The 22,468-nt window shown below is 51.4% G+C and overlaps 1 protein-coding gene across 1 annotated transcript in view; it reads right to left on the reverse strand.

Annotated features, from left to right (window-relative positions):
- Nucleotides 1-240: 240 nt before the first annotated feature.
- TEKT5 (tektin 5) overlaps nt 241-22,468 on the reverse strand; it is a 39,559-nt gene continuing 17,331 nt past the window's right edge. The window contains exons 6-7 of the mRNA XM_055340807.1: nt 4,271-4,425; nt 241-574 (exon numbers count right to left, since the gene is read on the reverse strand). Of these exons, the coding sequence (XP_055196782.1) occupies nt 358-574; nt 4,271-4,425 (372 nt within the window). The 3' untranslated portion in view covers nt 241-357. The remainder of the gene's footprint in view (nt 575-4,270; nt 4,426-22,468) is intronic.

A 22,468-nucleotide genomic window follows, 5' to 3' on the forward strand; every position in this document is an offset into this window, starting at 1 on the left:
CTGTGGTCTATACTATGCTCCTAAATGGACAAACAGGTTTCAAAAAAATATGTGCCCCCTTCCATTCCTGCGGATGCTAAGAACCTCGCGATGCTCCATCCCCCATGAAGTTGGTCTCCTCCCAGGATCTGCCATGAGGCTAGTTCTGCAGCAAGGAATGAGCTCCAGGATCTTTGGTTTGGGCATGTTTATTTGGCTCTTAATATATATATTTATATAATTTGGGGTTTTTTTCCATGATAGGAAGAGAGGGAGAAAAATGACACTTTATTTTGTTTTTCTGCCTTTTCCATTTTTATGCTGCACAGGGATTGGGTGCAGAGCAGGATGCTGGGGCAGGGCCAGGCCGGCAGCGGCTCAGGTGTAGCCCACCAGGCGCGGTGTGCAGGGGAAGGTCTTGCGCATGCTCATGCACTTCTCCTTGTCGATGCAGAGGGTGTTGGCTTTGATGGCCAGCTCGTGCTCCAGCCGGCACTTGGTCATTACCAGCAGCTGCAGCGTGTCCTGCGTCTCCCGCAGTCTCAGCCTGAGGGTCTGTAAGGTGTCATCAATGGTGAACACCTCATTCACAAGCCTGGGACAGGAGCAGAAGAGAGGGCACAGTTTACCGAGCTGCTCAGCACAGATGTGCCTGCTAGGTGCCAGGAACTGTGCCCAGCACCAGAGGCAGCTGTGAGCAAGATGGACGAGGGAAGACAGAGGTACAGCAGGGAGATGGGGGAGCCGCTGAGGGGTGTGAGCACAAAGGGAGAAACAGGCTGTTTAGGGCAACAATCTGGCAGCTCCTCAGTACGTTAAATGTAGACTTAGCCACATGACCCAGCAATTCTGCTCCTAGGTATATACCCCAAGAACTGCTAACAGACACTCAAACAAATACTTGTACAAATCCTGGTGCAGCACTAATCACAAGAGTTAAAAGGTGAAAATAATCCCTACATCCTTCAACCAGATGAATGGATAAACAATGGGTGGTCTATCCATACGATGGGATATCATTCAGCCATAATAAAAACAAATAAAGCACAGACACCCGCAACAGCATGATGACCCTTAAAGACTCGTGCCGAGCAAAAATAAACCAGTCACAAAAGGTTATATATTGTACAATCTACATGAAATGCCAAAATAGGTAAATCCATAGAGACAGGAAAGTGAGTGGTTGGCAGGGGCTGGGGGGAGGTGGCTGTGGGGTTTCCTTTTGGGTGGAATAAATGAAGATGTTCTGGAGCTAGATGGTAGGGGTGGCTGCACACCACTGTGAATGTACGAAATGTCGCTAATACTAAATTTTATGTTGTATGTATTTTGCTCCATTAAAAAAAAGCGACTCCGATAACTTGGTCCCCCTTTCTGGCTGAGGCATCCATCCTCCAGCTGCCACGTGTGTTGGCTGCTGATAGCTCATAGGTCCACAATTCTCCAGAGAAGCTGATGGCTCACCAACATAGGGGGACAGGAGGCCATCCCCTGCCTCAAGGTGGGAACAGACAGCTCCATGGTGCAAGCATGCTCCAGTCTCTCCCATGGGATCGGACTGAAGCTGAGCTCCCCTGTCTTACCTCTCCACCCACCTTCTCCTTAAGGAAACTCCCAAAGGCACCAGGAAAGGCCCCCCTGGAGAGGGAACTTTTGATGTGAGAATAAAAGATGAGAACCAGCTGGCTGCATGAAGCCCAGGAGGGAGAGTATGCTATAGCTGTGCCATGGGACAGGACTCTACAATGTTGGAAACGTTCTATACCTGCACTGCCCACTCTGCGTGCCACTGGCCACACAGGGCGTGTGAGCACCTGCGATGCAGAGAGATCACAGAGGAACTTATTTTTAATGGTATTTAATTTTTAATCATTGAAATGTAAGTGGGAGAACCATACACAGCTGGAAGCTGGCTACCCAAGTGGACAGACAGCGTAGTTCTAGAGAAAGGGACCGATGCCAAATCCAAAGTTGGGAGGCCCGGATTTTGTTCTCAATGCAAGGAGAAGCCACTGGGGGCTTAATGGGGTGGGGTGACTCACATTTTGGACAAGTGTCCAGGCTGCTGTGTAAAGATGAGATTGGAAGGGGACTAGAGCACAGGCAGGAGAGGGGTTAGGAGGTTATCACAACATCCAGATCGAGTGAGTTGAACAGTGACTCCCAAAGATGTGTCCAAGTCCAAACTGGCAGGGCCTGTGAATGTGATGTTATTTGGAAATAGGGTCTTCATTGGCGTATTTAAGTGAAGGATCTTGGGATGAGATCGTCCTGTATTTAGGATGGGCCCTAACTCCAACGACTGGGCTCCTTATAACAGGAAGGAGGGGGAGATATGAGCCATGGAGGGACACACGGGAAGAAGGCTACAGAGACCAAGTGGTGAGGCCACTCCATGCCAAGGGCGCCAAGCATGGCTGGCAACACCAGAAGCCAGGAGGAGGCATGGTGCAGCCTCTCCTCAGGACCTCGGCAGGAACCAGCCCTGCTGACACCCAGATTTCAGACATTTGGCCTCCCAAAGTGTGAGGGAATCAAGGAGTGTTGTTCAAGCCACTTGGTCTCTGCTGACTTGTTACAGCAGCCTTAGGGAATGAATGATATGCCACATGAGCTGTGATGGCAGCTTGGTGGCAGGGCTGTGCTCAGGCCTAGGGACACGCTACTGGAAGGGCTTGAGTTGGCTATCAGGGTGGGCTTCCTGGAAGGAAGCCTGGGCTAGAGAGAGGTCACAGAGAAGCCTGGAACCCCTCTGCTCCTTGGGGCTCTAGCCCAGCACTGTCCACCAGAACATTCCGAAGCCTCAGGAACATTCTGTGCTGTCCAACATGGCAGCCTCTCACCACCCACGTGAGATGTGGTTTGTGGATATAAGGAGCTAAGTTTTAACATTTATTTCTGTTAATTAATTTAAATGTAAATTTAAATGGGTGTTCATTTTCGGGAATGGACATGGATGGGACCTGACCCATGAGGGAGGGTCACAGGGGGAAGGGTTACCTGTAGAAGAAACAGGAAAGAAGGCCCAGAGGTGGGAAAGGAGGGATTGGGAGGTGAGGGAGGTAATGCAAAGCCAGGGCAGTTCAGCTGCTGGAGAAGGCAGATGGCTTGAGTTCAGTTCTCTGCTCAGTTCCCAATACACTCGTGTATACACACAGACACGCACAGACACACGTGTGCGTGCACCCACACTGCCTGGGGCTCCTTAGGCAAACATGGCCCATCCATGCTCTTCGTCTACCCCTTTCAGAGGCACAGCTGGTGGACGAGAAGGTGGGGAGCTTGTTCTAGAGTAGGAGGTCCTCCAGGACAAATCTAGTCCCCAAAAGCCCTGTTCTGTGTAAATGATGATCACCCCTCGGGTGGGTCATCAGAGAGCCCTCGGCCCCAGAGGGTGCTGGAACCCAACCTGAGCATCTAAAAAGTGGGGGCAGTGCAGGAGGGAAGGGGAGAGCTTCCCCCAAGTCCTCAACAGGGACCTAGGCCCCCTTCCAGACCAGCCGGGGTGGGACCCTGGACCCTGCACCCACTTCCAGGGGCGAAGAGCTTCCGGGCAGCAGCAGGCTGCGGAGTAGGTAGCCAGGCCTTCCAGTTCAAAGCCTGGGGTCACATTCCCTGCCCACTCCCTGCCCACATACACACCCAGCTTTTCCGTTTCCTGAGTGATTATCTGGCAGCAACGAGGCTGTGTAAACATCAAACGCCATCACCTGGAGCCATCCAGCATTTTCTCTTACAATATTCTTCCTCTCTTTACTCCGGCTCTCTTCCCATCTGCACACATCTAGCTTAGGATGAGGACAAGCCCCTGAGTCGTGGGGCATTTGTTATGCAGCAACAGGTGGCTGATACAGTGCCCCTAACGTGGAGGGCACACAAATTCCCACATATGATGGCCTGTTCCTGCTTTGCCTGGCCCTCATCCCATTCCAGACCCCTACTCCAGGCTCACAAAGCCCTGCTCTGGACCTGCAATGAGCTTCCCCGCCTCTGATGAGGAGGCCCTTGGCCAACAGAAGCAGCCCCTCCTTCACAAATTGGGATGGGCCGGATTAAGCTCTTCCACGGTTCTCGGAGAACTTTACAAGAGAGAGTGCTGGAGACCAAGGGGGTCCCAGAGCACAAGGTAGGGGAGGTCATGGAGGGGACCCCAGAACCCAGACCCCTGCCCAGTGTCCTGCTGAGCTGTGGGGCCACTTGTCCTGATTGGGGAGAGGAGAGAGGGCCAGTTTTCAGGTTTCCTGGGGGCTCTGGAGACCCACGCCGCCCCATCCTGGCCTCCCCCACTCACTTAAATTGTGGGATGTCCTTGCACAGCTCCACATTGGGACGCCGGGTCCGGCACTCCAGCCTCGTCTGCGCCACCTTCAGCGGGCACTCCTTGGCCATGATGGACCTTTCCAGAAGCATGATGGTATTCTCTGCCTGGAAGATCTCCTGCAGCGTCTGTGGGGAGCATGTGGGGTGTGTCACAGAAGGGGCAGCCTCCGGGTTAGGTGCGTCAGTGAGGACTTCCCCAACCTTGACCTGGTCGGTGGCGGGGGGCATGGGGTGTTGCACTCTTCCTAAAGCAACCTCAGGAAAGCAGCTGGAGCCCCTCTGGTCAGCCAGGACGCTGTGAACACCGGAGAGGGGCAGGTACCAAGGCTGGTTGTGTTTCCAATCTCCAACATCCACTGGAGTCAGCCAGTTAGTATTCAGAGGGAGGGACAGGAGGAGGGGGAGAAAAGCCTGTAAGAGTAACACGATAATCCAAAGTGACAGTTCATCTCTGAATCCACTTCAATCTGACTTAATCTAGATTGTTCTAGATGTTTTTATAATCCAAAATTTACCTTTATAGTAACTAGGTCACCAAATAAACTGGGAAAGAAGAAAGGAAGGAAGGAAGGAGGGAAGGAAGGAAGGAAGGAAGGAAGGAAGGAAGGAAGGAAGGAAGGAGGAAGAGGAGAAAGATAGAGACTCAAAATTTTCTATTTCCATGTAGTATTTCCCCCAATATAATGCCCTACAATCGATGGAAGTACCGATCCCAGGAAGGGACAGGAGAGAGCCTGCTGGGGACCGGGAACGTTCTATATCTTAATCTGGGTGGAGGCTCCCTAGGTGTAAACATGGGTGGACAATCTTTATCAGAACTCATCAGGCTGTACACTTTCGAGAGCAAATAAAGCTAAAGCCAGAAAAAGGTCAATCATGAGAAAAGATTGGCAAAATGGTGATGTTCATGTTGGGTGCCTGGGGGTCTTTTACACAGGATGCTCTTTTACTTCTGTATGTTTAAAATCTCCCACAATAAAAAACAAAAGCATGAGAGGACAAATGAAGAACCTGGCGCAGTCCGTGACCCGAGGGACCCCGATCCCGCACCCGGCTGACCACAAGCGCACCAGAATTGAGAGTATCCCGCGCACGTCACCCCACTGTGGCTGACACGTCCACTCCCCTCCCTACCACCATGTGACGGGGTCTAGTTCTCATGGTGCCCCTCGCCTTCCAGAAGACTCCTTGTGCGTGGGCTGTGCCAACCCCCCTTCCAGTGGCGAGGTTCTGTGTTCTCCCTTCCTGACCAGCCCGCAGGTGACACCCTGCCACCGGGACCACCCACATCCCTCCTTCTGCTAGCTGTCTGTCCGTCTCCCTCACTAGCATGTGCCCTCCAAGAAGTTGGGGGCTCTGTTTTGTCCCTGCGGCATCCCCGTCGCCAGGAACGGTGCTCAGTGCAGATTGAGGGCTGCCAGATAAAACACAGCACACCCAGTTTAGTGTGAATTTTGGATCGACAACAAAGCACCTTTTAAGTGTACATGTCAGCTACTGCACGAGACATACCTAAAAAAAAATTTTGTTGTTGCTCTGAAATTCAAGCTTAACTGGGCATCTTGCATTCTTCTTCTTCTTCTTCTTCTTCTTCTTCTTCTTCTTCTTCTTCTTCTTCTTTTTGCATTTTTCTTCTTTTTTTTTTGCATTTTTTCTTCTTCTAAATCTATCAACTCTATTCATGGTAGGAATTCAATAAAGTCATAGAATGGGTGAATAAATGAATGAATGGATCACAGTGGGATCTGGGAGTCTGGATGTTTAGCTAGCTCCTCCATGGTCCTTATCCACAACTGAGGTTTGGGAATAATATGGCCCTGGATTTTATATGGTCGGGTTTATCCCTGATTTCGATTATCAGGGAAAATTGCTCACACACAAAAATGCCAGGGCTCCTGAATGGGGTGGGATTGCGAGTATGAGACCTAGTCCCTGCCTTCCGGGACATTACATTCACGTTGTTTTTCGTCTATTTGTGAGCTAGGAAACATTCACAAATCCTAACAGTACTGGGATGACTATTTTAGCTGGGTGAAGCCTATATTCTATGGGTACCAAGACATTGCTTTAAAAAAAATTTTTTTTCCCCAAAGATTTAAAGTCCTGGCTTCCCTATTAGCTTAGGGGGAGGGGGAAAGTCTAGAAAGAGAGCATTTTGCTATTTCAAGGTAACAACAGGATGCCCTCTCCCTATAGGGCTATGGGAAGGGGTGGGGGGCTACTGGGCCTCCTTCAAACCCCGGGAGGAGGAAGGCTCCTCACCTGGTCTTCAGTGAGCCACCCAGAGCCAGAGTGGCGCCGACCACATGTTGGTTAAATATTATCCTATGAGAATGTTCTGCGCTCAGCACGTGAGCTGCCATGTAAACACTCCAGTGGGGGAGGGAGGGCTGGATATCTCTCTTAGGACCTGTAGGGATTTTTCCTTAGAAATACATGCCCTTTTGTGTGTGGAGGGGTGGGGAGGAGCTGCCACAGATGCAGATCTCGGGAAGCACCACCCCAACCTGATACAGAAGAAAACCAAGACTTCTAGAGATGAAAAAAGCTTCTTGGCATCACACTGCCCCGTGCAGAAAACAGGCCCTCCGTCTCCCATCTACGCGTCTGTGGCCTGTTGGCGGCGTGGGGTTAAGGAGGACATCACAGAGGGTCTGGCGGCTGGTGGGACCTGCCAGGCCTGCCTCAGCCTCAGCCTGTGAAGGCAGCTCCCAGCACGCTCGTCTCCCCCCAGTAAGAGCTGCTGCTAAGGAAACCTTGAGGGTTGAGATGCTCCGGGCCAGTGTGCCAAGGCTGTGCTTGTCTTGCTCTTTCCTATTTGCTCCCTCCATCCCCTGGTCCCCAGCTCAGAGCTTGGCCAGCCTCCCTAGTGGCCTAAAACTTGACATAAGGCCTGTCCCTCGGGTCTAGGGATGGTGTTGACACTCATTCACAGGCTCAATCGCCCCTTCAATTCACTCTATTTAGGGTTTCATTGATTCACACGTTGCCTTCTCAAACGTTCACCGAACACACATTGGGTGCAGAGCACTTCTAGGAAGGGGACGCCACAATGAACACAACAGATGGAAAAAACCCTGTCCTGGGGGAGCTCACATTCTAGTGGCAACTTCACTCATTCATCCACTCCTTTGTGCAACAAACATTTTTTGTACCCAACACGTGTTTCTTAGCACTGACAAGTGCTTCCTACAGCTGCAAGCGCTTTCTTCAGCATCACAGAAATTCAAGTTCCTGCTGCCACCCTCTCTCGGTTTAAAAAAAAAAGACGGGACACCTGGATGGCTTAGTGATTGAGCGTCTGCCTTTCACTCAGGACGTGATCCCGGGGTCCCGGGATCGAGTCCTGCATCGGGCTCCCTGCAGGGAGCCTGCTTCTCCCTCTGCCTGTGTCTCTGCCTCTCTTTCTGTGTGTCTCATGAATAAATAAAATAAAAAAAAAGACTTAGGGGGTGTGTTTAGTGTACAGGACGTTGGCAGGGGACAGGGCCACATGAGGGGCATCTGATACGAGTTCATCTCAGTTCTTGGGGAAGTCCCTCATGAGCACAGTGGAGGGACAGGGACACAGCCACAAGCCCGGTGGGTGGAACCCAGAGGTTTCTGCCGGCAACAGGCTGTAGCTACCTTTTAACAGCTTTGCTCTGCTTTCCTTCTCTATATCCTTCTCTGTATCCCTCCAGTGAAGGCAAGTGCTATTGGGTCTCCAATTAAACAAGGGATAGAAATACAGTTTGAAGGATCGTGGTTTTAAGCATTTGTCAGGGACTGGAGTTACAGAGAAATACAAATACTAGCCCCGGGGGCTCGTGGATATGGTAATATTGGGAGGGTGGCCCAGGAGCAAGTAGAGTCGGGAAACCCCACATCACACTGTCCCCCAGGTACACAGATCCAGCAGGTGAGAGAATGGAGGGGAGCCGGGGAGCAGGGGTGGGCAGTTACAGCCCAAATGAGGATGTGAAGGGGTGGAGTTCCCTGTGAAGTCGTCCACCTCCCATCTTCCGGAGGCTGGCATCTGGTGGTGTTGAGGGGGTGGGGGCAGTGCTGGGGCTGATTGGTGGTTGTTTCTCCAAGTCACCACCTCCTGTCTCCTGTGGGCGTTTCTTGAGCAGGCCTGCCTGTGGATGTTCCAGAACAGTAGGGGTTTTCCAGAATTGGCCACTCTAGAACCGGCCAATGACTCACACCCAAAGCAAATATGCCCAGGTGAATGTACTCTGCTGAGACTGTTCCCCACAACCTCCTGGCCAGGCTCTGTCACTCATGCCCGGGTCCTTTTCGTTGGAAGGGAGAAAAAAGCCACACACACTCACACATGTACACACACACACACACACCGTTTCATTCTGTCTTGGGGGCAGCTCCTGCCCAGCCACCCCCACCCCCACCCCGGTCCTACCAGCCTCTAAAGCTTCAGGAGCCCCATGTGTAATGACACAGCCTCCAGAAGTTTGAGGAATGACACCTGCAAAGGCTGAGAGGCAGAGACCAAGTGGCCTGCACACACAGTAGCCTTGACTTCATGCCCACAAGGAAGCTAAGGACCTGCTTGGTACCAACAGAGGCTCCAAGTGCCAGCCTGGCCCACCAAGCTCCAGGTCAGCCTGGTTCCGGGACCCCAGATTCCATAATGTGCCCTGAAGAGAAGAGCCCCAAGTCTACGAGGGCGATGCACATACCCGAGTACATCCACTCTTGGGTATACACTACACTGTAGTATCGCAAGACCACTAGGAACATCCATGTCGAGGATGTTGAGTGCGGTATTACTTGGAGTGGGCAGTAAGCTGGCAATGGGTGCCCTTGGCCACAGAGAAGGACGAGAAGAAGACAGCAAATGGGCCCTGCAGAGGATTTTGGTGGCTATCAGGTGCCGAGGGTTAGGGGTGGATGGAACCAAGGCCGGATCTTTAAAACCATGCAGGATGAGCAAAGAAGGAAACAGAATGAGCTATATTACAGGATCCCTTTGGAGAAAATTAAAATCCCTGCACCTACAACAGCCATATACATTTTGAAAGAATACATCTCAACTAAGGGATCCATGTCCAACAATTAAAACAGTCGTCTATGGGAAAGTCATCCAGGGGAGAAAGGGAGTGAGCGTAAAGTAGGGGGATAAAAGGAAGGAAACGAAAAATAAGCAAAGGGCTTTTTACAAACAGGATGTGCCAAGAAGTGAGGAGTATGATAAATTCCTCTCTCTTCACTGGGGTCAGAAAGGAAAATATTCCCATAACCCTACCAAATTTAAGCTTCCTTTTAAAATAACTTTAGTTTTTGCTTTTTTTTTTAAATGGGAGAAAGCCAATTAAAGAAAAAAATACCATCTGACAGTAAAGGGTATTGTTTCTTGAATTTGGCTGCATGTTAATTTTTTTTTTTTTTGAGTAGACTCCACACCCAGCATGGAGCCCGAGGTGGGGCTTGAACTCATAACCCGGAGATCAAGGCCTGAGTTGAGATCAAAGGTTGGATGCTCAACTCACTGAGCCACCTGGGAACACCGAATTTGGCTGCATGTTAGGATCACCAAGAGGGTTTTTAAAAAGATAGATGCCTGGGCACCTCTCCCAAGAGGTTCTGATTTCATCGGTCTGTGTATCAGGTCAGCAGAGCTCCCTGAGCAATTCAAAAGTGCAGCCATGGTCAGGATCCACTGGTGCGAGGGATGCAGAGACAGGCAAACATTGAAAGTCTCCAAGGGAAGGAAACGGGTTAAGGACCACAGCCAGGGACTTGGTGCTGTAAGTCAGGGTGGCTGTGTTGGCGGGAAGCCCCAGGGAGGGTAAAGGGATTAAGTTCATCCCCAACACCTACCAGAAGGTAAAAAGGTAAAAGACTTTTTTTTTTTTTGAGACGTGCTTTGGACTTCCAGAAAGGAGCCTGGGGAAGGAGCAACTGGCTCATCACAAGGTTGAAAATCTGGTATTCTGATGGCGCAGCCCAGAGCTGTGCCCTCCTCCCACCATGCCCTGGGGAATCCAGACCCCAGGGAGGAAGGAAGGCAGGGAGGAAGGTCTGAGCACACGCAGCCTTCCAAGGTGGGAAGGTCGGGGCAAGCTGAACACGGTCCCAAGCTCAGGATCCCTCAGACTCAAGGCACCTGTTACATGCAAATGTACATGCACGCACCTGCTCCGGTGCACGCGCACCCGCCCCCCGCAACAGAATGAGTGTCCCAAACAGCTCCACCTCCCTTTGCAGTCACCCACCCACTTACTGCCAGAGATGGTGTATCCCACGCACCCACATCAAACCCACACACTCCCACCACAGGGCCTTTGTACCGTCCCCTCTGCCTGGATGCTCCTTCCCCAGATGTCCACATGGCTCATTCTCTCACCTCCTTCGGGGTGCGGCTAGAATGCCCAGAAGGGCCTTCTCTGACCATTTCCTTTCAAGCGGCCACCCCCAAACTGGCCAGCACTCCCAACTGCCCAAACCCCTGCTTTATTTTCTCTATAGCCCTTACACCAGGTGACACACTATGTGTTTTATTCATTTATGTTATTCATCTCCCCAACCAGAAAGTTAGCTCAAAGTGAGGAAGGACTTTTGTTTTGCTCACTGCTGAATCCCCAGTGTCTATACCAATCGGTGCCTGGCACATAGTAATAATAATAATAATAATAATAATAATAATACTGAACAGCCAACACTTGAAATAGTGCTCACTGTGCACCAGGCACTTTGCAGAGGGTTTTGCATATATGGACCAATTGGTTGGTGCTCAATGAACACTTGCCCCCAGGACGGATTAATACACGCCACGGGGTGTTTGGTTAAAAAGAGGACGGTCGTTGGCACCAGCCTGCCTGAGTCTGTTTAAATCCTGGCCCAAGCTGGTTGGCCTTAGCAAGTGTCCTAGGGTCTCTGAGCCTTTCTAGTAAAAAGGGGATGCTAGTTACTCCCACCACATGCAGAGTGGAGGTGAGGTGACTGGGGGCAGGCCTGAGAGGAGCTCCTCCACTGCCCGGCACACAGACACACACAGACACACACACACACACACACACACACACACACACACACATCCTTGGAGCCACACGATGAGCACCGGTGCAGCATCCTGCTTCCCAAAGCAAGTATGTGCACGTATGTGTGTGCGCGTTTCTCCTACTAATGCACCCTGGAAAGAGCCACAGGAAAGTCATCATCCCCCCTTTCCCATCTTTCCTAGACCAGGGTGAGTGATGTCTGTCTGTCTCTCTCTCTCTCTCTTTCGTCCTCTCTCTCCCAGCCCCTGAGCTGTGAGGGGCACCTTGAACCCCAGAAACATCCCCTCTCCCGCAGGCCCCAGGAGTATTAACCGTTCTGCTCCCACAAAGCCCAAGAAGCAGGGGGAAAGAGGCTCCTGAGGCAGGGTGCAGCCTGGCTCACCCAGCCTGGGCGGGTCGCTGTGGGATTGGCCCAGGGGGTCACCCCATGGGAGGAGCCTCAGCAGCCTCACTCAGAAGCTGGAACTCAGTTGGGAAGGAGGTGGAGGCAGTGGAGGGCTCAGCTCACCCACAGGGCTCCCCTATGCCAGGGCTCTGTGCTCTGTGCTGCAGCCGCAGAGTTGAGACAGGAGGTCTGGGGGAGTCCTGAGCCTCATCTGCAGTGCATGGTGTTGGGGAGCAGTAGGTCACTCTGGGCCACTAAGCCCCTCTGCAGTCACACAGATCTAGGTTCAAATGCCAACTCCTGCTCTTCCCCACTGTGTGACCTTGAACAGGCCACTCCCTGTCTCTGTGCCTCATGCAATCAAGCTCTTAACATCTACCGAGCCCCGTCACCAAGGAGCCCCTTTCACAGAGCCAGACTGGGTGGGGCACTGGTTCTCCTGTGCAAAACCAGCATAACAATAACTCACCTGCATTACATGAGATAGTGTGTGCAAGCTGCTTAGTCCAGTGCCTGGCACATACCATGGGACTGTCCTGCACCCCCACTCTATCCCTGGCCCCCATCCTGCAATGTTCAGGCTATTAGATTTTTTTCCTTTGGGATCATTGGTCTTTTTCCTTTTCTTTCTTCTTTCTTTCTTTCTTTCTTTCTTTCTTTCTTTTTTTTTTTTTTTACTGTAAGAAAGTAGGAAACTTAGATTCATTTGACAGATTTTGTTTTCTCAGGCAACCCATAAACTCCCTCAGACCTCCAGTCCAGGGCTCAGGCTTAGCTTCCATTAACCCACTTATTTGGATGTAAGGGGTCAAGGCAGCCTGTGCAAGGGAGGAGGAATGTCCCCTTTCCCAGCCTCTGGAATGTGGCTCGGAGAGGCAGCCAGCCCAGGGCAGATGGCGGCCCACATCCTCCCTACCAAACTTCTTTTTGTTAACCAACCCCCTCCAGGCAGATACCCAGCCACAGGGGCCTCCGTGCGGGGTGTCTCGGAGGTAGGAGCCCTGGGTAGAAAAGTCAGGAGACACAGGTTCCCATCCAAACCCTAACACAAACCAGCTGAGGAGCCCACGCCCACTCAGAGCCCTGGGCCACTGGGGTGATTTCCTTACCGGGCACATGGGGATCAAGGCCTGTGCTCCCTCGCTGGCTAGGGTGCTGCAAGGTCTCCCGGACCAGGCAATGTGCTCTGTACCCTAAACCATGGCCAGTCTTCCCCACGTGCCTGGAGCCACTTCCCTGGAACCCAGCCTGAGACCTGTTAGCTGCAGGGATGGCTCTGGTGTGTGTGTTTTTAAGCCTTCATTCAACCCTGTCCAGATGTCAGGGAGTCCAAGTACACAGCCTTCCGGAGCATCTGGAAGATGCTCTAACAGCGGACAGCTTTTTCTGTAAAGGTCAGTGTGGTAGATATTTCAGGCTTTATGTGGTCTCTGTCACGGCCACTCGGGCACTGTGGTGCCAACGGAGCCCCAGATAATATGTAAATGTACAGAGATGGGGGGGATCCTGTGTTTCAATAAAACTTTATGTACAAAAATAGGCTGAGAGGGGGAAGAGTGGGCCTTGGGGCCAGAATTTTGAGACACCCTGCTGTAGCCCATCACAGACAGGTCCTGATTACCCTAAGCAGCCCATGTCGTGCAAGGCTGCTGCTCCTCTGGGGTTTCCTACATTTAGACAATCATTTTTTCTGCTGCTTTGTCACTCCAAGTGCAGTCTGTAGACCGGCATCGCTGTGGACTCAGAGTGCTTTTTATAAACGCAGGGTCTCAGGCCCTGCCCCAGACCTACCAAGGGAATCTGCTTTTCAGCAAAACCCTCAGGGTGATCCCATGCACTATAAAGTTATAAAGTGGGAGGATGGGCTCGAATTTGTAGTTTGAGGGGGAGCTCTCTGGCTGCTGCCACGTGGAGGGTGGAAGCAGGAGGGCAGTGGGCACTGGAGAAGCAAGAGGACCCACACCGAGGTGGGATGGAGAGACATGGAAGGAGAAAGGTCACAGGGGTATTCAAAAGGTAAAACAAGGAGCACTGGTAGCAGATGGGAGGGGGCCAAGTGAGGCGAGGCCAGGATTCACAGATCTCAGCCTGCCCAGCCCTAAAATTAGGAGGAACCTCCTAGAAGAGAGGCTTGGGAGCCGTCAGCCTGCACACGAATGCCAACACCTAAGTCCTGAGCATGCGGCCTGAGCAAATCGCCACACCTCTCTGAGCCTCAGTACCCCCATCCATATAATGGAGATGACAGTAGTATCCACCTCAGGGGGTGACCGAGACGACTGATGTAGGCACCCCACGTTTAGCACTGTGGCTGGCACACAGCCAGCACGCTCTAGATCTGGGTTTCTCAACCAGAGCACTTTCCACCTGTTCATCTGTCCATCCATGTATCCATCCGTCTGCCTATTTGCTATCTTCTTTCTTTCGTCTTCATTTTTAAAAAAATTATTTGTGAGAAAGTGAGCAAGCATGAGTGGAGGGAAGAGGGAGAATCAGACACCCCACTGAGCAGGGAGACTGATGCAGGGCTCCATCCCAGGACCCTGAGATCATGCCCTGAGCTGAAGGCAGAGGCTCAACCACGAGTCACCCAGCCGCACCTTTCTTCTTTCTTTCTTCTTTCTTTCTTTCTTTCTTTCTTTCTTTCTTTCTTTCTTTCTTCTCTCTCTCTCTCTCTCTCTTTCTTTCTTTCTTTCTTTCTCTTTCTTTCTTTCTTTTTCTTTCTTTTCTTCTTCTTTCTTTCTTTTTCTTCTTCTTCTTCTTCTTCTTTCTTCTTCTTTCTTCTTCTTTCTTCTTCTTTCTTCTTCCTTCTTCTTCCTTCTTCCTTCTTCTTTCTTCTCCTCCTTCTCCTTCTCCTTCTTGCTAAACCTTAATACCAGGAGCCCAGGGCTTCTCAGCCTCAGCACTACTAACATCAGGGGCCGGGTGATAGTCTGTGGTGGGGGCCATCCTGTGCACTGTGGGATGCTAGCAGCATCCCTGGTGTCACCTGCTAGATGCCAGCAGCACCACCTCCCCTGCCAAGTCATAGCAACCAAAATGTCCCCATGGTCAGATGCCCTCTTGGGGTGCAACACTGTCCCATCGGAGGGTCACCAATCTAACCATACCTGTTATTTTTTTAAGAGATTTATTTGTTTGAGAGAGAGAAAGTGCAGGTGCGAGCAGGGGAAGAGGCAGAGGGAGAGAGAGAATCCCAAGCGCACTCTGTGCTGAGTGAGGAGCTTGCCGTGGGCTTGATCCCAAAACCCCGAGACCATGACCTGAGCCGAAATCAAGAGTCAGCCGCTAAACTGCCTGAGCCACCCAGGCACTCCTAAATGTGACCTGTGATTATTAATCATTATCACTCTTGGGGATCCCTGGGTGACTCAGTGGTTTCGCATCTGCCTTTGGCCCAGGGCGCAATCCTGGAGTCCCGGGATTGAGTCCCACGTCAGGCTCCCTGCATGGAGCCTGCTTCTCCCTCTGCCTGTGTCTCTGCCTCTCTCTCTCTATGTCTATCATAAATAAATAAAAATAAATCTTTAAAAAAAATCATTACCATTCTTATTATTCTCAGGCTGCCCCCATGGGAGTGGGGGGATGCTCACGACGACTCCCAGCAGGAACTCTGCAGCAAGACACCTGGACTCAGATCGTGGCCCTGCCGTTTACTAGCTGGACGAGGGCAGGCTTTACGCAACTTGCTCAGCCTCGGTTTCCTCATCTGTAAAATGGGGCTAACGACGATTCCTTCTTTACAAGGCTGCCCGAGGGAAAGAGGACTTAACACAAGGAAAGCACTGAGAACCCTGGCTGCACACAGTCAGCTTAGTCTTTAGGGTGATTCTTCTCTTTCTCCTGCTTGTGGCCTGATGGCTCACCAGACCCGGACTGTGATCAACCACTGTCAGCCCTCGCAGGGGAGCAGCTGAGGGCAAACTGCACCCCTCACCCACTGCCCGCCCCCCAGGCCCCTGGGTGGGGAAAGGGTGAGGTCCACGTTGGAAATGGGCTCTGGCTGTGTGTGAGGTGTGAACGGCAATTGCCGGGTCTGCCTCTGCCCAAACCAACCCCGCGGCTCAGCGGAAAAGTGCCCTGATATTCCTGGCTGGAACAGAAATCCACCCAAAGGCTTTGAAAGGGGGGGATGGGTCTGGCGGGGTGGCTCACCATGTAAAACTATCTGCCTGCGTCTTGTCTTGTGACAGCAGAGAAAACGTCTAAGGCCAGGAAATTACTTTTGATGTGGAGGGAAAAAAAAATGGATTTAGCAATTCTAGCCAGCCTTAGGCTTCTGGGTGCTTTGTGCAACCTTGCAGATTCATTGTTTTCCAAATTGCGCCAAGCCAAGGGGTTTCCAAGGAGGTGCCTGGCTCAAGTGCAGCCTTCTCTGCTCAGGAAGAGAGAAGGCAGCTTGGAATCCTTTTGCTGGTCAAATGGTGGAAGGTTTTCAAGTAAAGCCACTCCCGGGGACAAGGGGAGAGAGAGAGGACAGGACCGCTCGGAGTGACCTCACCAGAAATTCAGGTCATGAAAGCTCGAGAGCCTGCTGTCCCAAACTCAGCACATTGACAGAGGCAGATGCTTCTTTGTTGTGGGGGCTGCTCTGTGCCTAGTGGAGTGTTTAGCAGCAGCCCTGGGTTCTACTTGCCATGTCAGTAGCTCACTGCCCTCACAGTTACGACAACCAAAACATCTCCAGATATTGGCAAATGCCACCGGGGAGGAAATTCGCCCCAGGTGAGGAGGAGGAGCCTGTTGACTAAGCCCTATTCCCAGTCATTGCTGTCCAGAGGTGGCCAGCTGCCTTTGGACAATGCCAAGCCAATGCAAACACGAGCTGCTGAGAGGCCGTCCGAGGTCAGGGGTCCTGCGAGCCCTGGAGGAGGCTCTCTGCTAAAGAGGACACTTGTGTGAGTGTGAAAATTCACGGTCATCCACCAGCTTGGATCTTCAAGTTCCCTTCATATTTATCACAATTTCTATTTAATTGTGTGCTTTTAAAAAAAGATTTTATTTATTTACTCATGAGAGACAGTGAGAGAGGCAGAGATATAGGCAGAGGGAGAAGCAGGCTCCATGCAGGGAGCCTGATGTGGGACTCCATCCCAGGACCCCGGGATCACGCCCTGAGCGTGATGCTCAACCACTAAACCACCCAGGTGTCCCAAATGTGTTTGTTTTTTAAAAGCCAGTCTCCCCTATTAGAACATAAGCCCCCTTGAGGGCAGGGATCTTGTCCCATTCATGTTGTATCCTCAGAACCTAAATCAGAGTCTAATACATAAGATATGCTAAGTGGGCATCTGCTTCCGGGAGGCAGGGAATTAACAGACATTTGTTGCATGTCTACACCTGGGAGATAGACCTGGAGGACTTGTTAAAACTCAGATGGATAGGTCCCAGAGTTTCTGATTCAGAAGGTCTGGAATGGAGCCCAAGGATTTGCATTTCAAATACGGAACTGGGTGATGCTGATGCTGTCGGTCCAAGGACCACACTCTAAGAAACACTGGTCTGAACTCAGAACCTCTGGTTCTCAATCTTGGCTCAGGGAGTCTAAAAGGTTGAATAAATACCCAGGCTACACCCCAACCACTTAGATCAGGATTCCTAGAGGCAAGACCTGGGCTTCTGGGTGATTCCAGTGTGCAGCCAAGCCCAAGAACTGCTCCCCTGCACCCTCCCATCTCATCTCACAGCCTTATACATCAAGACACGGAGATTCAGAAAGTTAGTCACTCTCCCGAGATCCCTTAGCTCTACCAAAATTCATCCCTGGTCTTCTGACTCCAAACTCCATGTTCTTTCGGCCACCTTGCTTGCTCCTCCCTCCAGATGGGATATCAGAGCCCGGCTTTTGGAACCATCCTTCCAGCTGATCTTCATGGAGCACCAGCACGGAGGTGGGCAGAGCTGTTGTTATTCTCACAGATAGGGGTCAACCATTGCCACTCCCATACTGCAGACGGGGAAAACGCTGGCCTTGGCCACTTAGCCAGGAAGTACTAGGGCCAGAATTGAGTGCAGCCATCTGCACCCACCAGTGGGGCTCACACGTGGAGATGCCAGGGGTATCTGGACCGGAACAAGGAGAGCAAATGCAACAGCCGGGCAGCAGGTCCCGAGCAGGCAAACAGCCAAAGACCCAGAAGTGGACAACCCACAACTTGGAAGAAATTAGCAAATCGCTAGGACCTAGCTGAGGATGAGACAACGCTCTTCCTCGGCCAGGCAGCATCTTATCGGCTTCCTGTGTCAGCTGTAACCAGTCCCAGCGATGGCCCCACCCTTGGCTTCCAGTCAAAGGCCAACACCAGCTGGAGTTTGTGCTGGGGAGAGGGAAGGAAGAGCTTGGAGTATTGATGGTGGCCACAAAGTGAGCCAGACACAGCCTCATTTGCACCGGCCACCCGGAGCTCAGAACTGCTGGTTCTCTCCCGTTCTCTGAGGCCTCTCCTGTCTGGTCCCTCCAGTGTTCTGCATTTGTTGGCTGCCTCCCCAGCTCTGGACCTCAGCCCTCTCTTCCTGATTCCAGCAGTTTCTCTCCCATTTGTTCAGTGTCACTGCTGACAGATATATGGTGACACAGTCCATCTCCCCATCACCCGGCCCTCAGAACTGCCCGTACCTGGGCTCTCACAGGCCCCTCAGGATGGGTGACTCAGGCACACATGGCCCAGGTACAGCAATGAGACCTATGTCCAAGGGACACAGGCGAGCCTCTGATTCCTCCTGGTGTAAGGGTGAATATTAGGCAGAGACCTACCGCACGCCACCCCGAGGCTTTTCTTGAGTTACCCTGCCCTACCCACATACCATCTGTATAAGGATTTCATTTTTCTTCAAATCAACCCCCTTTTCAGTCTTGAACAAATGTATTTGAAATAGGATCTTAATTTCATTGCCACAAGTGGAAAACCAATCTCCCTCACCATTAAGAGAGGGTTCCATAACAAGAGAGAAAGTGGGAAAAAGAAGGTTAGTCTAAGTTCTTTTGTCTTTAGGGTTTCAAAGCCTGCTTGAGACTCGATGCCTTGCCGTCAGATAGAAAGATGTTAAAGGCAAATTAGCATCACTTCCAGTCTTGGCGCTATCGGAAAGCCTGATGACACTTGGAAAAGGGAACTTTCTCGCCAAGCTGCAATGGTGTTGAAGGCTCGCACCCGCCCCTCCTCCCCAGACTACCCACAGCCACAGGGGCAGGCAGGCCGGCTCCACTTCCCCTGGGCTGGGCCAGTTTTAGAAAGAGCCGTCAGTAGCTTGGCTGCGGGTACCGGTGCTGGACAGGATCCGGCTGCTTGCAAAGCACAAAAGTATTTCCCACTCCACAATGGGTTCCAGACCTCCTTGGACAAACACGGGGGCTGGCAGTAGGAGCTGGGGCCCTCAGATCGCCGGCTTTGGGCCCTCATCTCTCAGACACTGTGACTTCCTGCGCTGGCACTGCCTCCCAGGCAGGGAAAGGGTGTTCTTTTGGTGTTAATGACCGCTTGGAAAGCAAAACCCCAAAGACATCTCAGAATAAAAGCAATGGCTTTCAAGGTTAAAATTCATAGTCCTTCTGTGTTCTGCTCAACTCTTCCCATGCCTGACTGCCTTATACATCTGCTTTCTTACATTTCCCCCGACGCATGCAGCAAAACGTGCTAATGCATGAGCCTACAGGAACCCAGGCGAGTAATGCAAATGAGTTAAGTGGTCCATGACAGGGGTGGTGAGGACCAAGGTGAACTGGAGAGCCTGGGCTCCCACTCACTATTCCCCTGGAGAAAGCTGAGCTCAGGGTTGCTAGAGCTACCCACTTTTCTACAGGTTCTGGAAATCTGAACTGTCCTGTGAAATCTCCATTTTTTAACCAAAAAGTTAAAAACAAAAACAAGCCACAAAAGACCTGTATGAGAGTGCATATAAACATATGGACATTCATGCCCACTGCAGCTTTAAAGGTGACAGCCCAAACTGGAAACAGCTCTCGTGTCCTTAAACAGCGGAATGGATAAGCAAATTCTGGTATGTGGATACAATACACACCAGGGGTGTCTACGTACAATACAATATCCGCACAACACACACTGCCCCACAATAGAGAGTCATCCAGACTCACAATTACGCTAAAAGAAGCCAAATGAAAAAAAATGCATAGGGTACCTCTCCCTTTATAAAATATTTCTAGAAAATGAAAATTCAAGCAGATCAGTGGTTGTGTGGGATGGTGGTCGGGGGTGGAGAAAGATGACAAGGAGGCCCAAGGAAACCGCCTTTTATGTGTTCACGATCTTGATTGAGGTGGTGGCCCCATGACATATATTGGTCAAAACTTCTCAAATTGTACACTTCAAACATGTGCACCTAATTACATGTCAAGGATAAATAAAGCTGTTAAAAAAAGACAACAACATGGGGGCCAAAGATAGGCGGGCCAAGTTCAGCCCACGGACTATTAGGTTTTGTCCTCGGATTGAAACCACTACCAGCGTTTACCTGAGGTGCGGTGCACCATGCATTTCAGGGGGTGGTGCTGGGTTTACAAAGGCAAGGAGTCCCCGGGACAGCAGTGGTGCAGACCAGCCCGGTCCCGGTGAACATGCTGACCCATGGACAACTGGCAGGTGCTACCCAGACAGAGCCTGTCACCTGCACCTTTCTGGCCACACTCTCAAGGTTTTCTCTTTGGAAATCGAAAGCGGTTGAAATTTCTCTGTAAACCAAATGCCCTTTTAACGAGCTGCCAGCTACTCTGTGGGTACTCTCAAAAGCAAAGAGGGCGGCAGGGAGGCCACAGCAGTAACCCAGGCAGGAGATGGTGGAGGTCCCCCAGGGTGGAGGCAGAAGGGGGCAGCCAGAGGATCATGGTGAGGTTCTGAAAGTAGAACCGACTGGATTTACTGATGGAGCGGCCGCGGGATGGGAGAGGAAGAGAGGCATCCTAGTGGGCTCCAAGGTTTGGGACTGAGCACTCCAAGTCAGAGCCCTGGAAGCCCCTGGAAGCCCCTGGAAGCCTGAGCCACAGAGAAAAAATGAGGCAGCAGGCAGCAGGGTAGATGTCCTCATGGGAAAGCTGGCTCCCGTTTGCTACCAGAAAGCCCACAGCACGTGCTAGGACAAAGCTGCTGAGAGGAAGTTGAGAAATCCCACTTATCTCTTTGACAGCCTGACCCCCCAGCTCCTGGTGTTCTCATTTGCTCCAGACACATTCACATCCAAGACAGAAAAATATGACTTTGACTCAAGGGCTCGCATGACCAAGAGGTGCAGAAACCCCAGAGGGGCATTTGCCTCTGGACAAATGGGGCTGACCCTGGTGACAGGGTAAACTGGCCGGATCCATGCGGGAGGGACGACTGGGCTCGGCTTGGAAGCTTGGAAACAAATTGCACTTAGGGAAAATCGGATTAGACTGGATGCCCGAGGTTTGCCTTCGGAAGGATTTGGTTCCCCCAATACTCTGAGTCTGGAAGAGGGGAGGAAAGAGAGACGGAGGGAGACAGCTGCTCACCCAGATGTCTGTCAAAGCTGACTTTGCTGGACAACCCACACTCCGGCTACTTCCTCCTGGCGGCACCCCCACCCTCACTGCCCCCTCAGCCCCAGCTGGTTCAAAACACAGACCCTCAGGCCCAGCAGATTGTTCTGCCAGCATCTGCACTTCAGTGCAATATCCGGGTACTGGTACTATCTGACACACGGGTCTATGTGGCTGTTTCCCAAGAGTCAGGCCTCCACCGACCACACTTACCATGTCCACCATACCCCCTTCACACCGTTCCTCACTCAATGAACAATCTTAGCTGCAAATCTATTCAGTTGTTTAAAAAACAAAACAAAACAAAACAAACAAAAAAAACACCTCAATGCCTCTATTCGAAAATAAAACTTTGTATCCCTATCATCTGGAAAGTCGGCATCATTTTCGTAAGTGCAAATAACCATAAAAGTGCATGAAACAAGAGGTAGGTAAAACCATGCTATTTAAGGTGGTGGCCTCATAACATATATTGGCCAAAACTTCTCAAATTCCCCCAAGGCCAGCACTCGCTGTTTAGAAGAGGTGGACAAGGTCATCTAGCATGTGATCATTTCAGGGACTGAAACAGGACTGAAGGAAGAATCATGTTCTTGCTTCTGATACACTCACTGTCACTTGCCCTGCCAGGGCCTGGCTTCCATACTTCAGGATAAGCACTGCTCTAGAGCGGTGACCCCATCCCTCCCCCGGGTCACCTTTCCCCCACATTAAGAGTCCACCCCCTTAACAAAGCATATTCAACTGGGTCGTTGGATACAGGTGGGGACTTATGCCGATCTGGAGTCCCAGGCACTCCAGGACCCCTAGGGGGGTCCCAGCTCTCAGGAGGCATCGATTCTCAAAGGCAGCAGTCTGCTCCCAGGTCAGCAACTGCTCCAGCCCAGAGAAGTCACCAGCCTCTCTTCTAGCAGAGGTCAACATGACTGGGACACACCCCGGGCCCCAGAGTGCGAGGATAAAGTGCATGGACGAGATCCAGGACATATTACAAAGTTTAGGGTGTGGCCTTAGGGATGGGAACCCTAGGATCATGGTGAACAGCTAAGGCTGCTATACACCTCCATACCCCTGCTGGATTCAAAGTCTGCATGGGGAACTGTGTAGACCTGGCCTTTCAAAGTGGATTCCTATGACTACCTGGACAATACTTACTTTGTAGCATGGGTGAGGATGGGGGTTTCCAGAAATGCTCCTTGCCAAGGGAATCAGGTTGAGCTCAACAATTAACAGGTAAAATTTTAAAGGAGAATTTCAAATCCTCCATCT

Source organism: Nyctereutes procyonoides, unplaced genomic scaffold (assembly GCF_905146905.1).
Source record: "Nyctereutes procyonoides isolate TBG_1078 unplaced genomic scaffold, NYPRO_anot_genome, whole genome shotgun sequence".
NCBI classification, from domain to species: domain Eukaryota; kingdom Metazoa; phylum Chordata; class Mammalia; order Carnivora; family Canidae; genus Nyctereutes; species Nyctereutes procyonoides.